The 19033-nt window shown below is 41.3% G+C and overlaps 1 protein-coding gene across 2 annotated transcripts in view; it reads right to left on the bottom strand.

The window, feature by feature from the left end:
- Positions 1–19033, bottom strand: part of erc1b (ELKS/RAB6-interacting/CAST family member 1b) — a 143303-nt gene that overhangs the window by 76527 nt on the left and 47743 nt on the right. For both annotated transcript variants that reach the window (XM_079455267.1, XM_079455268.1), the window contains 2 exons: positions 14970–15105; positions 6114–6245 (listed from right to left, as the gene is read on the bottom strand). In XM_079455267.1, the coding sequence (XP_079311393.1) occupies positions 6114–6245; positions 14970–15105 (268 nt within the window). The remainder of the gene's footprint in view (positions 1–6113; positions 6246–14969; positions 15106–19033) is intronic.

Raw genomic sequence — 19033 nt, 5'->3', positions numbered from 1 at the left:
TACAGTGTTTGTATGCTAAACTGTTCTAAAAAGAGCTTTTATAACAAAACAAATTGTTTATTAAATAAAATAGCTTTTACATAAAAAATACACTGATACATTATCTGTATACAAATACAGAGTTTGTATAACAAAACATATTGTTTGTGTAATAGAGTTCTTGTATAGCCTACTAAAATATATAACTGTAAATATAATGAACTAAATTTAATAAAACTATACTATTAAAGTATTTTATTAAAAGCATTTATATAACTATTCATGTAATAATAATAAAATGTTTGTAGGAGTAGTAACCAGATCAATGCTTTCTATCCCTATAGTTCTGTAAAAAAATACTAGATTCAGCAAAGACTGTGATGTTGTGTGTGTGCGTGTGACAGAGCAAGGTAGCATGCAGTGCTTGTTTTCTCAGGGGAGTACAAACTAACCTCAGATGTTAGTCAAGTCGTAAAGAAACACCGCAGTGAATTATGACACCTCGGGTGTGAAAAATTGAGCACTTCACTGGGTGATGATAAGAACACTTCCTGACTCACACTGGGAATGTGAACTGGTGAGGGAGAAACAGTACAGATCAAAGCATTCGAGGCGCACATCCTTTAAACGATTTTTACAGTCCGGCTTCGGTCTCTGTAAGGGTTTTTACGACTCGAAGTAATTGTTCACATCAGTTGTGACATACAGTCTATGGAATTGATAACAGTGATTTTCTCCTCTTTCTTTCATTTAAAACCAAACCGCTCACAAATCGGTGTCAGACCTCAGGAAAGGGAAGAGGTTCTGACGGCGATCAGGGAAGAGTGATTAAAAGAACAGAAAAGAGAGGGGAAAAAGATTGTGGTGGGGTCAGAGGGAACTGAAACGGAGGCGCCCATCACACGAACAGTGAACGCTTGCCTCTTTGCTATATAACAGCAGAGAAGAGAAAAATACAGACAAAAACTGCAAAAGAAAGTTCAAAAGGCATAATATGGTGTTCCAAATGGATGCAAATGGGGCAAAACAACCACATAAAACAGAAATAAGGAAAGCAAATGGAAAATGAATGATGAAAACATTTCAGGAAAAAGGTGCCGTTAATACCTCGGTACAAAGTGCCCAAAGTGCAGAGGCGGTGCCATAAAGTACTTAGGCATGGTTTTTCTATGGTACTTCAAAGACTACCATGGTATATTCATCAAGTTTGTAAAACGCTACGGCGTTACCATGGTTTAGCATGTACTTTTTAACCGGAAGGTGAGTACAATATCGATGTGTTTTGATGTGCATGTGCACCGCGGAGTGATGAGATCACGACGGGCGTCAGATCACGGCCCTCTCCTCAGCCCGGGCCGAGCTCAGAAGCTTCTAATCACCTCCTGTGAGACATCCAGATGCTCGGAGCAGAAACATAACCCTAATAAAAAAGAGCTTAATGCAACAGCATGCTGGGCTTCTTCTGCTCTCTCTCCATTTCTCCTCATCCGTCTCTTCCATCTCTCCGCCCCAGCTGCCAAACGAACAGCCTCATCCACAACGGTGAGTAGACAGCCAATTTCAACAAGCTGGTCTTTGGATCTCGCTGTGTTTTGGGTGCCGAGCTTTGTGTCTGGCTCTCAGCTGGTTGAGTATATTAGTAGAGGAGGGAGTTTTATGTCCCTCTAAAGTTTTATCATAAAACCCGGCTGTTTCTGACGATGGCTCGAATACAATCTCACTTGAGAAAAAACAGTGGCAGCTGGGAGAGCTATTTATTCTTTGACTAATTTCCACGTCTGTTTTTGGCCTGCACTGCATTAAGAGCCTCTTTGCCGTCACAGCGCCCCCTGTAGTACGGAGTGAGAACTACAATCAAATTGACTATTCAAAGCATGCTATCATTTACATTTATGCATTTGGCATTTTATCCAAAGCGTATGGATGGGAAACTCATTTTATTCGGAGAGTCCATAAACCCTACAGCAACGTTTCCAATGAGGATAAACCAAAACATAAATCATCCTTATGGACAGAAGCAAATCAACATGATTTCCCTATATGACGGAAAGCACGTTAGAGGTAAGTACGGGGAGGTCTTCCCTATGAAACAGTGATATGATAGAGCTCATCTTCAGGGAACAGTCAATAAATTGCTCTGTGTCAGCGGTTAAGCCTCCTATTGGAAAAGTTTGGTTTGGAACGCAACCAAAAGCCACATTTGTTGAACGCCCCCATCCAAATGAAGAATAAAAGAGTCACTGGAATGCAAAAAAATACTGACGAAAAGTACACAATTGAAATCATTCCCTATAAAAGAGACAGATGAGTTTAATGGTGTCGTACCTTGAGCCATTTTAAGTCCGAGTGGCAGGAGTCATGCATAAGGTCATGAGAGCGCTTCGCATGAGCGGTAAGCGATGCAGAGGAAATAGAGAAAAAGATGAATTATAGAAAAATCCAGAGACAGAACAGAGCAAACAGAACAACACTTTGAAACAAACCACACAAACAGAAAAATGGAAGCAGAGAGCTATGAGAAAATGTGTTTTGGGACAAGATGCTAACCATGGATCCAATGTGACAACACTGAAGCCATTGAGCGAGAACAGGGTCAAGAGATCGGGATGGAAAAGAGGTCCATACTGGATTAAGTTGGGTCGGCAGGGGAAAGGGTGGCTTCGAGACATCGCATCATCCACGCTCAAAACAAGCGGAGAGATTGAGGCGTTCTTTGGTCGGCTGCCTCGGGGAAGCTTATGAAGTATGTCATTTGGCTGCTGAATCATGTCTGACGACTGGACGCGTGTTTTCATGTGGTCTTGGGAAAACGTTTTCACTGGCCCTGCATGAGCGGCTGGTCACATTTGTACATCCCGGCCGTAAATCCTGCGACCGAGCTGAGTGACTGTTGTCACAGCGAGGGCCTTGTGTAGGAAGAAAACACCCCTGATTCTCTTTTTCTTTCAGCGACCACATTTGCCCTTGTAACAAACAGATTGTTAAAGCCGATGCTTCAATGGCAGCAAACAGAGAAAATATTTTCTGTGTTAATAAAAAAACAGCTGGACATCATTTAGTCTTAAAGGAACAGTAATTCTGTCATGAATTACTCACCCTTTTGTTGTCACAAACCTGTATACATTTCTTTGTTCGGTTGAACACAAAGAAAGATGTTTGGAAGCAACCGACTGAGGCACCATGGTAGGAAAAATTGCAATGGTAGTCAAAAGTGCACCAGAACTGTTTGCTTTCCTAATTCTTTCCTAATTTCCTAAATGTTCTGTTCAACAAAACAAAAGTAAATATGACTCAATAAGTTTTCCTACTATTGTAGTCGATGGTGCCTCAGAATTGACAGTTGCTAACATTCTTCCAAATATCATTCTTTGTGTTAAACCATACAAAGATGCTTATATTGGTATGGAACAACCTGACGGTGAGTAAATAAGTGTTTAAGTTCTTCATCAAACTAAGTGATCTAACATCGAACACGGTCTGAAAAATCTACTTTGACCGGAAGATAAAAAGAGCTGGAAAGAAAAATAACCTAAAAGAACGCAAATGTTAACAAAGAAGGATAAATGGTAGCAGGCCAGTCGACAAAGTTCATCACGGGCCTCTATAATCTTCAACGATCTTTCAGCTGCTATAAAGAACCTAAATGAAACACATGTTTGGCTTAAAATTTCAAAATTTTATTAGCAGCATGATGGAAGCAAACAATTTGTAGCTCACCCCTTCACTTCCTTAAAAAAAGTACACAGGGTTTGACGAAACGGATTGTCCTACATGGCTTACTTTAAAAAGAAATAAGTCATACTTGGCCAGAGGTTCACTTTATGTCAGGGTAACAAAGAGCAGCTCATGTCCCCATACATTTTAAACCAACACACTGACAGCAATTTGTACCGGCACTGTGTTCAGTCCAGCATATGTTCTGCAAAATTCAAACAATGAGGCGAACAGCTATTGGAGGAAATTGAACACAGAGCTGGAGACGAATTCTTGCGTATGATTGGCACAAGAGCGGGTGTGGTGAAGCATTGATGTTCATTAAATAGTGGAGGAGAGAAAGAATAAAAAGAGAGAGTGTGTGTGAAACTAATTCGATTTTACTTGGTTTAATGCAGGCCCACAAATTACGCATTTATAAACATGTCTGCCAGCGGTGCAGACCGCCATCCATATTTTTTCAATCCTATAGCTCATAATTCCCAAAATATGTAAGCCGGAACACCAGGCTCTGAGTTCATTCTTATATAACAGGTGCCAGGGAGGGGCCAAACCTCTCCGGTTAAACGTTAATGCTCCATACCCGCGAGCGTGGTTCCGGGTCTCATAGCCAGACCTGACCTGGACGGTGGTAATGAGCGTGGAGTCTGGGTTTTGGAGGGTGGCACTCGGTCTGTCCTCGTTTCCTCCCTCCGAGCTCAGTTGAGGGGCCCGGCTAGGCTTAGCAGAAACGGCTCTAATTAACCTCAGGGGGATTGGAGCGGAGGTCCACCCAGAGTGAAGAAACTCACGGTTTGTCCTGAGACTGCAATGCACACTGGGATGAAGCTTAGCCAGCCATCTCTTGACTATGGGAGAGGAAAAGGGGAAAGAAAAGGCAAGACGCCAGGATCCACACAAGGTATAACAAACCATTAAGGGTTTAAAAAAGAACCAGAGTCGAGGGAGAAAGGTTTGGCTGGGGTTGGATGAACGAGAGGGAGAAAAGAGGAAAAGTGCAGGGATTCAGGTACAAGGGAAGCGGGAATTTGGCAGCCGCTTTGCTCTCCGTTTCAAAGCTGTCCGCTTCGTTCAAAGGAGGTTATAGGAGGTTTGATGCTATCTCCAGGGCCGGGCTACACAGACAGCCGCATTGTGGTGTAATCCCCATTGATGCCTTACAAACGCAAAGAAAGAAACGCCGTCATGTGCTGTCCACACACAAGACATTCCTTGTGCACCTATGCATGTGTGGGTTCTTTCTATGCGAAACAGACCAAAGTCAGCAGTCCTCACGCGGGCCTGGTAAAGCTTATTTACGTTCTAAATGAAGATTGACGTGAGATGCAAACAAGTAACCCATGCATGCCACATGAATGTTCTCCATCGGTCTAATGCTGGCACAGAGACGCAGCGTTGGCATGGAGCTGGCTGGCTGGCACGGTTGTGCGCGCTGGTACGGTGATGGGCTGCGACAGGGGAGGCTTTTTTCTGGTGAAGGAGGCTTTCAAGGCAGATGTGTAGTAGCAATAGAGTTGGCCAACCAAAAGCCATTATACCCCCAGCTTGGTTGATGCTAGCCTTGCGTGGAGGTACATAAACCTCTGTGTAAACACTTTGACTGGGAAAAATACACATTTGGACAATGGATAAATGGTTTCTTTTAGGTCAAGGTTAGGTAAGCGTAGCATTGCCGGTTAAAGAAAACGTTCACCAAGAATGAGAATTCTGCTGTCTTTTACACACTCATCTCAAAACTGTTTGTTTCATAGCAGAACGTCTTTGTAGCTCAATATAATGAAAGAAAATAGTGACCGTGGATGTCAATCAAAGTTAATCAAATAAAAAAAACTGTAATTTATTTTAGTATGTAGCTTTGAGGCCTAGTCTCTATCCACTCTCATTCTATGAAACGGAGCGGTTACATTTTTTCCTTTTGGGGTGTCAAGGAAGAAACTCAAAGTCATATGGGTTTATGAATAGTTAATGACAATAGCATTTTCAGTTTTGGGGGAACTTTCTTAAAGGAAAGTGGTGCACATGTGTTGCTGTTGCTGAGGTAATACATTGGCGCCCTCGTGGAGAAAATACATGAACGCTGATCACTCTTTATGCAACACTGTTACGAAAGCATGTGAATACCAGCAATGATAGTCAACACTTCAACATCGCCATCGCTTCATCCCTAATCATATTGCCAGCTGGCTAGATGTCTGCAAAACAACCTTGCCAACCATTGCCCTGCTCCACATGGCAGGAAGTTTGCAAATACAAAGTGTTACGCTCTTTACATTACAGCAATATTTATTTTGATCTAAAGGTAACATATACATTTACTCTCCTGAATGTTACAATATGAACAGTGTGTAGACCCTAAAAATAAGACAGAGAAGTGAACCATAGGTCAGTTCAATCGCTGAAAGTTTTTAGCTTATTGTCACCTGTTTCTCGGCGTGTGAGCGGGCAGCCTCCTCTTGTGCCAGCACCATCTCTCTCTCTGCTGTGATCTGCACGCTCTCACGTAACGCCTCCTCCAGTTCCTCGATGCGCTCGTCTTTCTGCTGAAGAGAATCCTGGGAAAAAAATAAAGGAATGTTTAGGTATAATAAGTAGGAATATGCTAACATGGACAAACAATAAACTCATGAGAGAACTTAAAACCTTGTCCGATGACAATGCACATTGTTTTTAAAATATTGTGCAAATACTTGCTATTTGAATATTTGTATCTTACATTTTCACAATGCACATTTTTCCTAAATTATTCTACAGAACTTGAGCCTATGCTGTAGAAATATCAATCATTTCGCATTTGAAATCTTTCAATTATCATAAATAAGTATCATATACACAATTATCCATCCTGTTCAAATCGACCCCTAATACACAGAGCAGGTAGTTCAGACAAAATCTGTCAAAACATCTCAGCATGTGAGGTAAAAGCATTATGAACTCCATGACTGCGGTGACTGAGGGTAACCAAAGCTGTCCATCTCAGGGATGTGACTCATGCATCCACAGTCTGCTGCCGTGAGTCAGACCAGATCCATGAGTGAAATAACACCACTTCAAGACACTACTGGCTCGGGCAAATCTATATAGAGGAATCATCAGGGGCAAAGACCTTGTTATCATGAAGCCTGACTCAACCAACAACCAGAAAAGAACAGTAATGAAGGATCAATATAGAGGGAAACAAAGAGAGATTGAGAAATAACAAGCTGAAGAACAGATCATATTAAAGTCCCAGTCATTTTAAATGAAACATGTTAAGTATTATAAATATGATAATGTAAGATATACAAGTACATACAATATATGCATGCATATAAATGAATAAATACATAGTAGGGCTGTCAAACTATTTATCGTGGTTAATCGCAAATAGAATAAAAGTTTGTGTTTACATAATATATGTCTATGTATTTTATATATTCATTAAGTATTTATAAACACAAAAACATACGCATACATGTATATATATATGAAATATTAACAATACAATATAAAAATCAGTAAATGTTTATTTATGTTTTTATAAATAAATTTTTTTATGTATAGTACACAGACTGTACATATATTATGTAAATACGAACTTTTATTCTGGATGAGATTAATCGTCTGACAGCCCTAATATATAGACATATAAAAATTTTATAATAAAAGCAGTAAGTCATGAAATGTTACAATATATATGAGAAAAAGGAACAATTCTTGTTTGGTATTCATAAAGAAGTAATTGAGTTCTAGTGATGGGGCTGTGGGGGTAAATCTGACAAAATGTTGGGAAACGTTTTGATAGATAGCAAGAGAAAGTAGCGTTCAGAGACTCGAGTGAACAGGCATTGTGGGATAGGTGGAGAGAGTCCAGAGGAGCGCTGAATACAGAAACGGTCTTGATTTCATTACGTTCCTTCGTTTCAAGGAACACTCACGATTTATTTTCCCCCCGCATTTCAAAATCCGCTACAAAAGTCCTGACTGGTTTGGCAGGCCTGAGGCACTTAACCTAGATCTCTACAAACATGCGCAGTGACGTACACAACCAAGCAAACAGACGTGCTTATGCACACAAACAACCTCCCATTCATACAAACACAGCTCGAGAACATGCCTTGCAGCTAAAAGCATCCACCTCGGAGGCCCGATGCATACAATCCCAGATGCTGAAGATCACAGCGAGCGTATTCATCTGGAATCACACACCACAAATTCCTGCTAAGAGAGGCAATGTCAAGGTACCAAGATAACCAGACGCATCTGTTGAATCGGCAGATTTTTTCCATAACCGAGGTCAGCAATTACAGGAAGTTCAAATGCAAGGAGGGTGGCGGGGGTACAGATCACAGAATGTGGTGTAGAGGATTCTTCTTTATTTTTAAAAGTCTTCTATCTTCTTTTGACCGTATTGAGCTCACGCTTTCCTCTTGCAGGCAGACCACAATCACTTTGGTTTGATTTAAAGCGACAGTAATCCTTTTTGCTCAGTCAATATCTCATTATGGTAATGCCTTTGGTGCCAAAACCGCACAGATGATAGAAAGAGACACCTCGGGGAAGCCACAAATCAAAGCCACATGCTGTCCCGTTGGGACCGGCCGGGGCTCAGGTGGGGCTCGCTGGGGAATCTGCCCGGACAACCAATTAGGAGATGAGCAGGATCGGGTCTGCAGAACAAAGCTCTGCTCACACAGTCGGGTCAGAAATGACTTGCAGCTGTCTATGGTAAACACATATATGTAACTTGGAGAGCTCTAATTCAATGTGAGATCATTCTGTTCCCATCTGCGGCTGCCTTCTGGAACGCACGGGACTAGAAAAATGTGTTGCCAGTGTTGTAGTGCCGCCCCAGGCCACTTGGAGACAGAAATTAAACCTAGCTCTAATATTAGTAATGATGTGTTGCGGGTACTACAGATATCAATATTTCCGGTTCTTCAGTACCAGTTGGATACTACAACAGTATTTAATTGTGGCTCAGTTCGGAAACCACTTCAAAAGTGCGCTGTATGTTGGAAAGCATGTCAGTTTTTCTGTGGTTCTGAAATGGGTATCAAGAACCATAAGATTTCACTGACACGGAGATTGGAAAAGTGAAATACTGGTAACTGAGGTAAATGCACTTCGTCAGTTCTTAGTAAGGGTCACACATCAAGAAAACTTGATTTAAAATTACTTCAAAACAGCAGGATGCCCTCAGCTACAAGTAGAGAAAGTACACAGAGTTGGGTAACAGATGTCCCTTAAAAAATATCACCCAGTGGGAGCATTTTTCTGTACCGTTCTGGGTGCGAGAGTAAGGAATCTCAAATGTTTACGCAAAAACCGGAAAAGAACAACAGGTGTCCATCCTCTGGCGGAGGAAAGCGTCAAGAAGGCCAAAAGCATGGTAACATCAAACAACATCAGCCAGCAAACCGGCTCAATAAAAAGACCTTGGAAGTCTATTAAAGACATGAGAACATGCGGATGTGATTCCCCACCCCTTCTATCTGATCCCAAGCTCCCGATTCTGGATCTGGTTCGAGTTGAAACATTCCTCTGAAGCACGGAGATTGCGGCTGACGCATGGGCGAACAAATTCGAAAATGCTCCGATGGCCCGAACCGCATTCGGTTTGAGACACAACAAACATAGCGAGTCTGGGAGATGTTCAACAAATTATTAATGTTACTCTTTATGACTGTAATACAAAACTTGTCATTTTGTTTCATCGTATGAAAAAAAAATACGAAACAGAAGCTAAAAAAATGTAATAGCTTAATAAACTAGGGCAGTGGTTCTTGATTTTAAACGTCGCGGTCCCGTTTTTTGAAAGTAGAAAATATGTTGTGGCTTGAATATATTTTATATAATATATTATGTCTAGTAAAAATACATGATGATTATTTCAATGATGGACATTTTCTTTTAAAATAACAAGCGTGCACTGCACTGGTTCTCAACAATGCCGAATGTCTGGAAATAAGGAAGAACTAGGGCAGTCCCCCGCACTTCATTTACAACACCTCCTCATACCCCACGGGTGTTTGTTAATCTGTGAATGCTATAAATAAGAGGGTCAGAAGGGGACGTTATTAACCACAGAGAGTGACAAGCAGAAAAACAATCTAAGCTTCCATGACAGACTTAAAAAGCTCCCAACAGAGTTGAATATAAAGCCTCTGGGCCCTTACTGAGATCTGTGAACACTGTTTCAATCACTCCTCTAACGTCCTCAGATCTGGTTCTTTAAAGCGAGCTCTTTCCGGCTTCATCCAGATCTATCTCATCTTTCTCCATTTTCTCTCATCTCCTCACATTGAAGTTATCTGCACATTTTATTTTAAATCTGGTGATGCAGCATTTTAAAGCCCCACACACTCTTCTCTTTTAAATAAAGGTGCTTAAAGGGATTTTCCCGGCAGTGCCATAACATAACCAATTTGGTTCCACAAAGAACCATTCAGTCAAAGGTTCTTTAAAGAACCATCTTTCATAATCCAAATAACCTTTTTTCGACACATACTGTATTGAAACAGAAAGTACAACAATATTTTGCATGCTTTACCTCAGAAGTAACCTCGCATGCAAGTTAAGTTCTCCAAATTGGTCACTAACAAGATCCTATTATAGATAGGCAGCTGCTTATTGCCTACATAGTTTCCAGACTACAAAGTTTCAGAACAGAGCTGTTATTTAAAGGCCACAAAAACACCTTACCATCATCGTTCATTAGCCATTAGCCAGGTGTGCTAGACCTTCGGGTCTCTGTACCAGTCACCGTTTCTTCATCAACCATGCTCCGCCTCTGGTGGTGGGCGGCTGACCTTTAATTCACAGTCCTGTGATCGAGTGTGCGTGAGGGTGTCTGGCCAGAATGTGCCATAAAAAGGGCCCCCCCAAAGCAAAAAGTCATTATCATCAAAGTATCTCTGCGGGTAAATTCTGCCCTCAGCGGGGAATCTTCTGGGGTCGTTTCAAAGCAATAGTTTATGCACATCACAGAAAAAAGAAAAAAAATGCTAGAATGAGAGAAAGGAGTGTCTGACACAGCCTGAAGCTAACCATTTAGCATAAGAAGGAGGTGAAAGACTTGAGACGTAGCAGAACAAAGATGGGTGTAAACAGCGAGGCTCTTGTGCTGACTGAAGAGGGCCTGCATATGGGGCTGATGGGTATCAGATGGAGCAGCTATGTGAGCATGCTTTTGAAGCGGCAGCCATTTTGGTAATATCGTGTGCAGATATTTTTTCTTCTAATGCTAATACATTTTGGTTAAATTCGAGTGGAAAAAGAAAAAGCCCCAAAACTGGTGCCAAAAAGTACCTCAAGTTCCCTATCATGCGTATGTTAAACATTCAAATTCGGCCACAAGCAAAGGCATCTGGGCAGAAAATACAAGACCTCTCATAATATCATTGTAAATAAATATATACATTTCCACTTTCCTGCAATTTAGGAATGAAATAATATCAAGAACAAAATCGATGTCTACCAGAGAACCCCTTCACCAGCACTCTGTATAGCGAGTCTCACGCCAGGCGTCTGTTACCTCTCATCCGACCTGCTCGGGCTCGAGAGGCGATGAGTGTCAGAATCACAGCTTTCATGTGTAAAGTACACAGCACCTCCCTCTTTTCTGCCTGCACCATTTCCATTTCTCCATCTTTAACTCTCCTCACCTCGCTCTACCTCTCTCTCTTTCCGTTTCCCTTTGAGTGTTGAGAAAAGCTCTCGGCACCGCATTAGTGATGACGACCTTGTCGAGCTGATTTTGACCACAGTTTTGTTTCACCTCTGTTCTGTGTTACCGCTACAGCACCGTCTCTCGTCAGTCTTCCGAGGTTTGGAAAACAGACTGGAACATTCTACAACATTCCATCGAGACCTCAGCAACTCGAAAAAGTCCTGAACCTGAAGCTGCCAAAACTAATTTGTCTGAGACAGTAATGTAACATCTAATCCCAAGATGGTTTCTGTACACGCACCCTCGCTGTTGGGTCAAAAGTGAGCTATTCATAAAGAAACAGAATGGTTTGCTTACAGCAAACAGCTGTTGTCACGGACCCACAGAGATAAGTAAGTAAGTCGATTTCAAAATCACAATGATTCTAATAGTGCATAAAGAAAACATGGAAGAATTTCCAAATCTTGTTATGCAAGATGTAACTTAGGTCAAACGACATGTAACATTTCTCATTAATTGTACCCAACCAACCGACCCGATTAATTAAAATAAGCATTTTCACTAATCAATAACTGGCGATTTCGATAATTCTTGATAAATACATACATACATATATTAAATAACAGAAGATTTAATCCAGTTCCTAAGAAAATGTTATGACATTTCTTTACAAAAGTTGAGGACCACTTGCAACTAAAGGATGCTGCACTGCAAACCGTCTGATGTTGCAAGTTGAGAAAATGACATTTAGGAATAACAAGTACACCCCCCAGGGACAGTAATAAGTTCCTCCAAATGAAAGCTGCATCGGCAGCCACCCAGTCAGTCATAAAAGGCTTCTGTTTGACTGTTTTATATCTGCGTGTTTAAAAAGGACCATAAACCTACGATCCGCCTGCAGCACTTTGGCTTTATTAACTCCAGCGTGTCGCCATCACCTGTCGGCTCTTTTAATTTGCCTGTAAGTGTGTGTGCACAAGAAAGACCAATGAGATGGGGCATAAATGCAGATGTGTCACCTGATACATAAATCTTTATACAAGTATATGCAAAAAAAACCTTCACTATGAATACTCTACAGAAATACAAAAGACCGCTGGTGCTTGTAAGAACACTTAGAAGCGTGAACCCTACCTCGTAAATGTTGTAAAAATACTCTCCCTCTAAAGGTGTCACTATGAGCTCTCTGCATCTGAGTGCTGATGTTTACAACCACACAAGATCACAATGTGCCAAACATAAAAGTGGCTGAGGGACTTATTAACATAAGACCTATGGCTTATAGTCTGCCTTCGTGATGTGCCGTGCGTCAGCCCACAATGCACCTGTGGGGAATGACCAAATCTGCTTTCAATACCTTGGCATCTATATTTTCGTTCCAACCTTTTCCATGTTTGGCCCGCTCTCTACTTTCAATAACGGGCAATTTGGAGATCGGGCCTTCTGGTTGCAAGGCATGCTGGGAATCAGAGCATTTGGCGCTGCCGTAAAATGGAACAGACTCAACCACGCAGTAAAACAGGTATTTACTGGGCTTCATTATAATGTCATCTTTTCTCCCCCGCCGTCTTTCTCCATCCGTCTCTCCGTTTCCCAGCGCAAGTCTTGATTTCTTCAAGCTGATGATATTTGATCAGCGGGAGAGGGGGGTGCGGCTTAATGATTCAGTACCTATTACACGTCTGGGAACTCTGTATCCGGCGGAAAAATGTCTCTCGAGCTGAACAGGCGAGGAACCCTATAAAATCAGAGCATCATGTCCTTTTATCAGACTGGAGAGATACATGAAAATGGAGAGGGGTGATTGAGAAGAACTTTAAGTCACGCCCGATGCAGGGCGGGGTTCACAGTTTCGTCCTTGCATCGCGTACTCTGGACTGTCTCTCCACAAACATCCGCGGCTGGGCGCTTTATGTTCCACCTATGCAAACTAAAGGCAAGTCTTAATTAATAAGATGGTTTGATCGTGTGGAATCTGTCCCATGGCACCAGCAAAAACTGAGAATTGAAAAAAGAGCCTGTTGGGTAGTTCCACCCATCTGACCGTCTAACTTTCTCCAAAGTCAATAGCTGCTTTACTGAATATGTTTGGTGCTCAACCACGACCCACCGCCCCACATCCCACCTCTGGCTTCCAACCTTTTTATTGATTGAAAAGTAACAAAAGCCCCTTTTAGTACAAGGTCAGCGCTGTGCTAAAAAGAGCTCTCTGCGGCCATCTAAATGGTGTCCCGGAATAACCCCTTACAGCTCACCCTGACCAACCAATTGGATAGGGACCACTGTAACCATACCAATCATCAACAATAATCAGTTCCCCTTCCAAACAAGCCTAATGTATCCAATAGCGTGTGGATATTAGTTCAGGGTTATTCTAATGCGCGGGCCTCAATGTTGGAGCGTGACGTGCTTGTGGGGGAAGGTGGCGGTTGATGATCTTGGCTAAAGGAGGCAGCTGTTGCCGCTTCCAGCATCTTTCCTAGACGAGGCCCGCGATAAAGCCGCATCGGGCGCTTCGAACTGGGGAGAAAAAGCCACAATGTGGGCTCACGGCAACGTGACCCCACGGAGAGGGCTGGGGCCCCGGAGTCATAAATGAGCTCTGAGCAACCGCAACGCGTCCTGGTGCGCGCATACAGACACGCCAGCCGCTGTGTACCACAGGTCGGAGCCCAATAGCACATCAATCCTGCTGTCAAAAAATAATGCATATGAACTCGAATCCAAACAGAAAATGGAGAATGATCGAAAGAACAAACCGGTGGCCAGAAAAAAACACCCAAACCACAACAAAGAGACGGCCGCCGTGCCATTGTTGTCCAGAGGTCTGAGAGAAAGAGGAAAAACAGTCTCTCCATAAAACTGGGACTTTCTGCATAGAGATTCTCACAGACATTAAGTGCTGACTCTGGCTCTTGTGCTGACTCTCACACTACGCCAAAAACGGCCACCACAGACCACCAACCTCTTCTGATTTCTCTGTCTCAACCCCCCTGTCAAACTAAGGCTAAAATAGTCAATATGATGACAGTTACGTTAGCTTAGATGAAGTGGTTTGTATTTGTAATTCTGCTGAAACACATCACATCTTGCATGCTGATACCTGCATAATGACACTGGCTGTTCAACCTCAATAACATAAAGCCATAATTCACTCTTACAAAACGGATCCTGCGGTCGCGTCAAACAATCATTTTCACCCGTGTCCTATTTCAACTCTCATCCATCTCTCATTTTCTCTTTTCCTAAAATCCAAACATCACAATGGGTGAAGGACACAAGGTCAGGATATGCGTGAATGTGGTCCGGGAGAAGAAACGCGAAACCTCTCTGTACCTGAGAAGAATCTCAGCTATTCTCAAATGAGGCACCAGAGTTGACATCTAAACTTATTTCAATGAGAAAAGACGGATAGCTCGGAAGAGATGATGTATTTTTAGGCAGTGCAAGAGGAAAACCTTTAAGGATTGTAAAGATTTAAGCTACGGAACATAAATGTTGGACTTCTTGTGTGACACTGAGCCTTTTAAGAGGTTCACCAGTATCATAATGTGTTACGTTTCAATGTTGCAACATGTAGGATAGCATGTGTGTAAACCTCTATTTTTAAACATTACGTGTGATTCACCTTGACCTGTTGAGAGCTCTCGTTCATGTTATCCTCTCTCTTCCGAGCCTCTTCCATAAGCTGGGCGTTCTTGCTCTTCTCCACCTGCTCCTTGTGCTTCAGGTTGGACACTTTCTTTGTTTGGTCTTTCATTTGCCTGCAGGTACACAACAACAGATTTCATTCAGAGATAAAATTGAATGTGAACTTGTTTTCTTTGCAAGAATTTGAGGTCTGAAAAAATAAAGAGCATCGTTTTTCTAGTTTTCGTTTTCTGCAAATAAATAAAAAAACGTTATTTCGTATTGGAGATGTTGGAGAAATGTTGTAAGTAGTTTACAGAATGACACCACAAATGATAATTTTACCTAAACAAATACCCATAAATAGTCATTTCAGTTCTAATAATCTTCAAAATCTTTTAATCTCAAGGTGTTTTCTTAAATGTTTGAAATTAATATTGTCGACTAAATCTAACTCTGCCCACATAATCATTTCCTTCATTAGACATTTTTTTTAAATAAAAATATATATTTTTGAAATGGATGAATTAAGAGAAGTATAAAATTCCCATATGTACAATATAAAAATGTTGTATATTTTTGAAATAGTATAATAGTGCTCAAATTTTGTTGTATGCAGAGCTTGACAATTTTGGACTAATTTGACAAAATAACCAGGGCCAAAATGTGCAAAATCAGGGCACAGAGGCACATCGTATCTCACAATTCAGTGAACTATACCAATCATTTCCATTGTGACATCTGAACTCTTAACCGTCCTTCTTCATTCAATATTTAAAAAACACTTTAACAATAGATTAAAACGGTAAAACAACTTGAATAAACATAATACTCTAAAGAGTACTGTAATAGTGTATATAGTATTTCATTTTTAAAGCATAACCGATAACATACAGTACAACTTTAATGTCAACAATCTACAAATTTAATAAATAAAAAAACACATTCGCACACATGCATACAATAAAGTGCATACAATAAAGTGCGAACAGCAGGGCTAATGAGAGAAGATCTAGCTAAAAACTATCTAGCATATCATAAATGATAACAAAGAGAGCAAGACCCATTTCCCCGGATCAAGCTGTGTTACAAATGAAAGGAAGTAAATTTGTGTTTTAGCTCTGGGATTTTTCTCATTATACTCCACAGCCCTGCACCCTCCCTGTTCTGCTATGGCATGAGAACCCACAAGAACACAAAGCAAAACCAAAAAGGAATAAATAAATAAAAGGAACATCATAGCAGATGGACGATTTTTTTCTGAGCAGCGCTGTATCAAATACGATCGAGTTCCGGGGTCATTCGGCCCCGACGAACGTCACAGTTTGCGTCGGCTGGGAGAGTTTTCCTGTTTACGTGGCCACCACGAACGGATTGCGCACTGGCAGCGTCAGTGGTCAGGATCGCTTACCATTCACCATCTTGACTTGATCAGGAAAAAAACCTGTTTGCCTCACCAGTCCTCTGCCCTGCAGAACAGATGCAGCGCTGACTATGCCAACACCAATGTCTATAAATGAGAAAGAACACTGGCTCGTGGAAAGACCTCCTTCTGCCCCCCTGACACCACAGACACATAATACGGGAACGTTAATGAAGACCTATTATGAGGGTTTATGGGATATGACAAGCAACGTATACCAACGTAGACGTGTGCCAACTAAGGTGTGCCTTGTGAAACTGCTTATGGACTAAAGTAAGGTGATGGCGAACAAGGTTTGGAAGTCAAGCCAAGCCACTTCGCGCTAAAACCTGATCATTCTTTGGGTCGAGCTGTCTCGAGCACAGTAAAGCACTGTGTCGGACGTACCACAGCCGCAGAATTCTGGATCTGGTTGCAGGTACGAGCAAGAAGCTACCCAAGCATTCCTCATAAAACAGCTGCAATACATAGGTTCAGGGTCAAGGTTATTCTGGTGACATATATGTGTTTGTATTTCATTTTTTCCCCAAAGTGTTCTTTTCCATTCTCTCCAGTAAAGAGCCGGACAGAACCCAAGGAATGCGACGTGCAGCCGTGCAGAATCTCAGGATGTGTTGACAGATTGTAGGTGATGAAGAGAGAAACTCTAGTTTTACATCTATTGCAATATTGTACGGATTAAATATAAAACTGCAAGCGTTATTGACGTCTCTAAGCTTGAGGTTAAGACTGACATTACTGTAACACACACACTAGGCTGTTTCCCAACAAGGGCACTAATTACAGCCTAATTTCATAGCAACTAAAGAATGCAATAAAACGGCCGCAAATAATTTCCGAGGCGAACGTGTAACTGGAAACGTGGAGAAAATTATGCTGCGCTGTCAAAAAACCATCTTGAAGACAACATGACAAACATTCAATGCTATTTTTTTAAAACAAAGCAAAAAGAAACGACTTGCACGAGGGAGTTTGTGCAACAGGTCATAAATATACTGGAATGTTCCTATTTGCCGTTTCCAGAAGAGGCCAAGCCATCTGCTTGGCTCTGCTACGTTTCCAATAAGAAGCTGACTGTTTTTATGTCTTGCGCGCCAACCCTTTATTCAGGGTTTTGATTATATGTTTATACGTCTCCATTTGAGGCTTGATGTGATGGGATAGGTAACCCCATTATGGAGAGTTCACGGAGGAAACATTTCTATAGCAATAAGAAGAAACAATAAGATCGGATCTAGATTCAGTTCACCAGTCGTAGCTGTATTCCTTAAAGATCGGGACAAAAGCATACATGTATGACCACACAAGTATGCAACGCTGAATCATTTACATTGCATTTATGCAATTCACAATTCACTTTCATGCTTTCCTGTGGCTTGGCGGTTAGAACACAGCGCTAGCAAAGCCAAGGTCATGGGTTCGATCCCAAGGGATTGCACATAGGCAGAAAGAAATGTATAGTGCAATGCAATGTAAGTCGCTTTGGATAAAAGGGTCTGCCAAATGCATAAATGTAAACTTTGTTCCAATATGTTTTTTCATAGGTTACGAACACCTTTCGCTCTGCTCTTCTGACTGAGGGACAAAAACATGTTCTGCAAACCTTGTAGAAGGGGACAAAACAAATGCACTTCAGGTTTTGTTTAGTTCAATATTCACAGCATACGTTCCAGTTTCGTCATTCAGCCAAAACGTGCGGTGCTCGATTCTAATCTGTCCTATCCTACGAGTTTAAGGCCTATTTTCTAAAGGTTAATCTAACAAATATTTCTGCTGCACGCCTATAAGTACAAAAGTGAACCACTAAACCACACAAACTTACACATACAAAAAAGCTATGATATATACAGACGGATCCAAAAATGCATAACCACATTGAAAAGTGGGATTCCAAATCTAATTTAAAGCTGGAAATCCACACAGTTTTAGGATTGAAATAAAGGTAAAACAAAGAAGCGTTATGGCATAAAATGAATAAGATATTTAAGATGCTTTCTGGAACACTCTCAATTTATGCAAGGAAAACATTGGCTAATAAGATTTAGCATAAACTAGTCTAAACTGGGAAAAAAACATTATCCGTTTCCAATAACTGCCTATTAAAACAAATAAAAAAACATTGGTCGATATGCTAGAGAATGCACGCAATATACCAGAGACAACACAACATCTACGAGGGAGATTCAGACTTTCACATACAGTTACTATGTAAAAACATGGAAAATATTAACGCATGCAGTGGCTGTAGATGTTTGTGTAAGCAAAGTACATATATGTGCCAGTTAAATCTAAAATCGCACACTGACATCATCTAAATACAGGGGACATCTCACAAAGAGACAATCTCACTCTCCTTTTAAAACCGAAATACACACATAAACAAATTAATGGAAATGTCTCTATATAGTGAACCGAGTGCAAAGGTACAGACCCCATTTACAGGCCGGAGAGAATGCTTTCTTTCTTTAACCTTTTCCAGTACCAACATTTTCCTCTCCTCTAAATAAAACATGTACCGCACAACCCTATGCCATCACCCATCCTTTGTACTGCATTAGTGGACATATAAATGTGTCATATATGCCAGTGTGGCCTCAAGCTACATTAATAAAAAAAAAATAATGACAGGGCAGTTCACC

This window comes from Barbatula barbatula, assembly GCF_947034865.1.
Source record: "Barbatula barbatula genome assembly, chromosome: 4".
Taxonomy (NCBI): Eukaryota; Metazoa; Chordata; class Actinopteri; order Cypriniformes; family Nemacheilidae; genus Barbatula; species Barbatula barbatula.
This window is presented reverse-complemented; position numbering and strand designations above follow the sequence as displayed.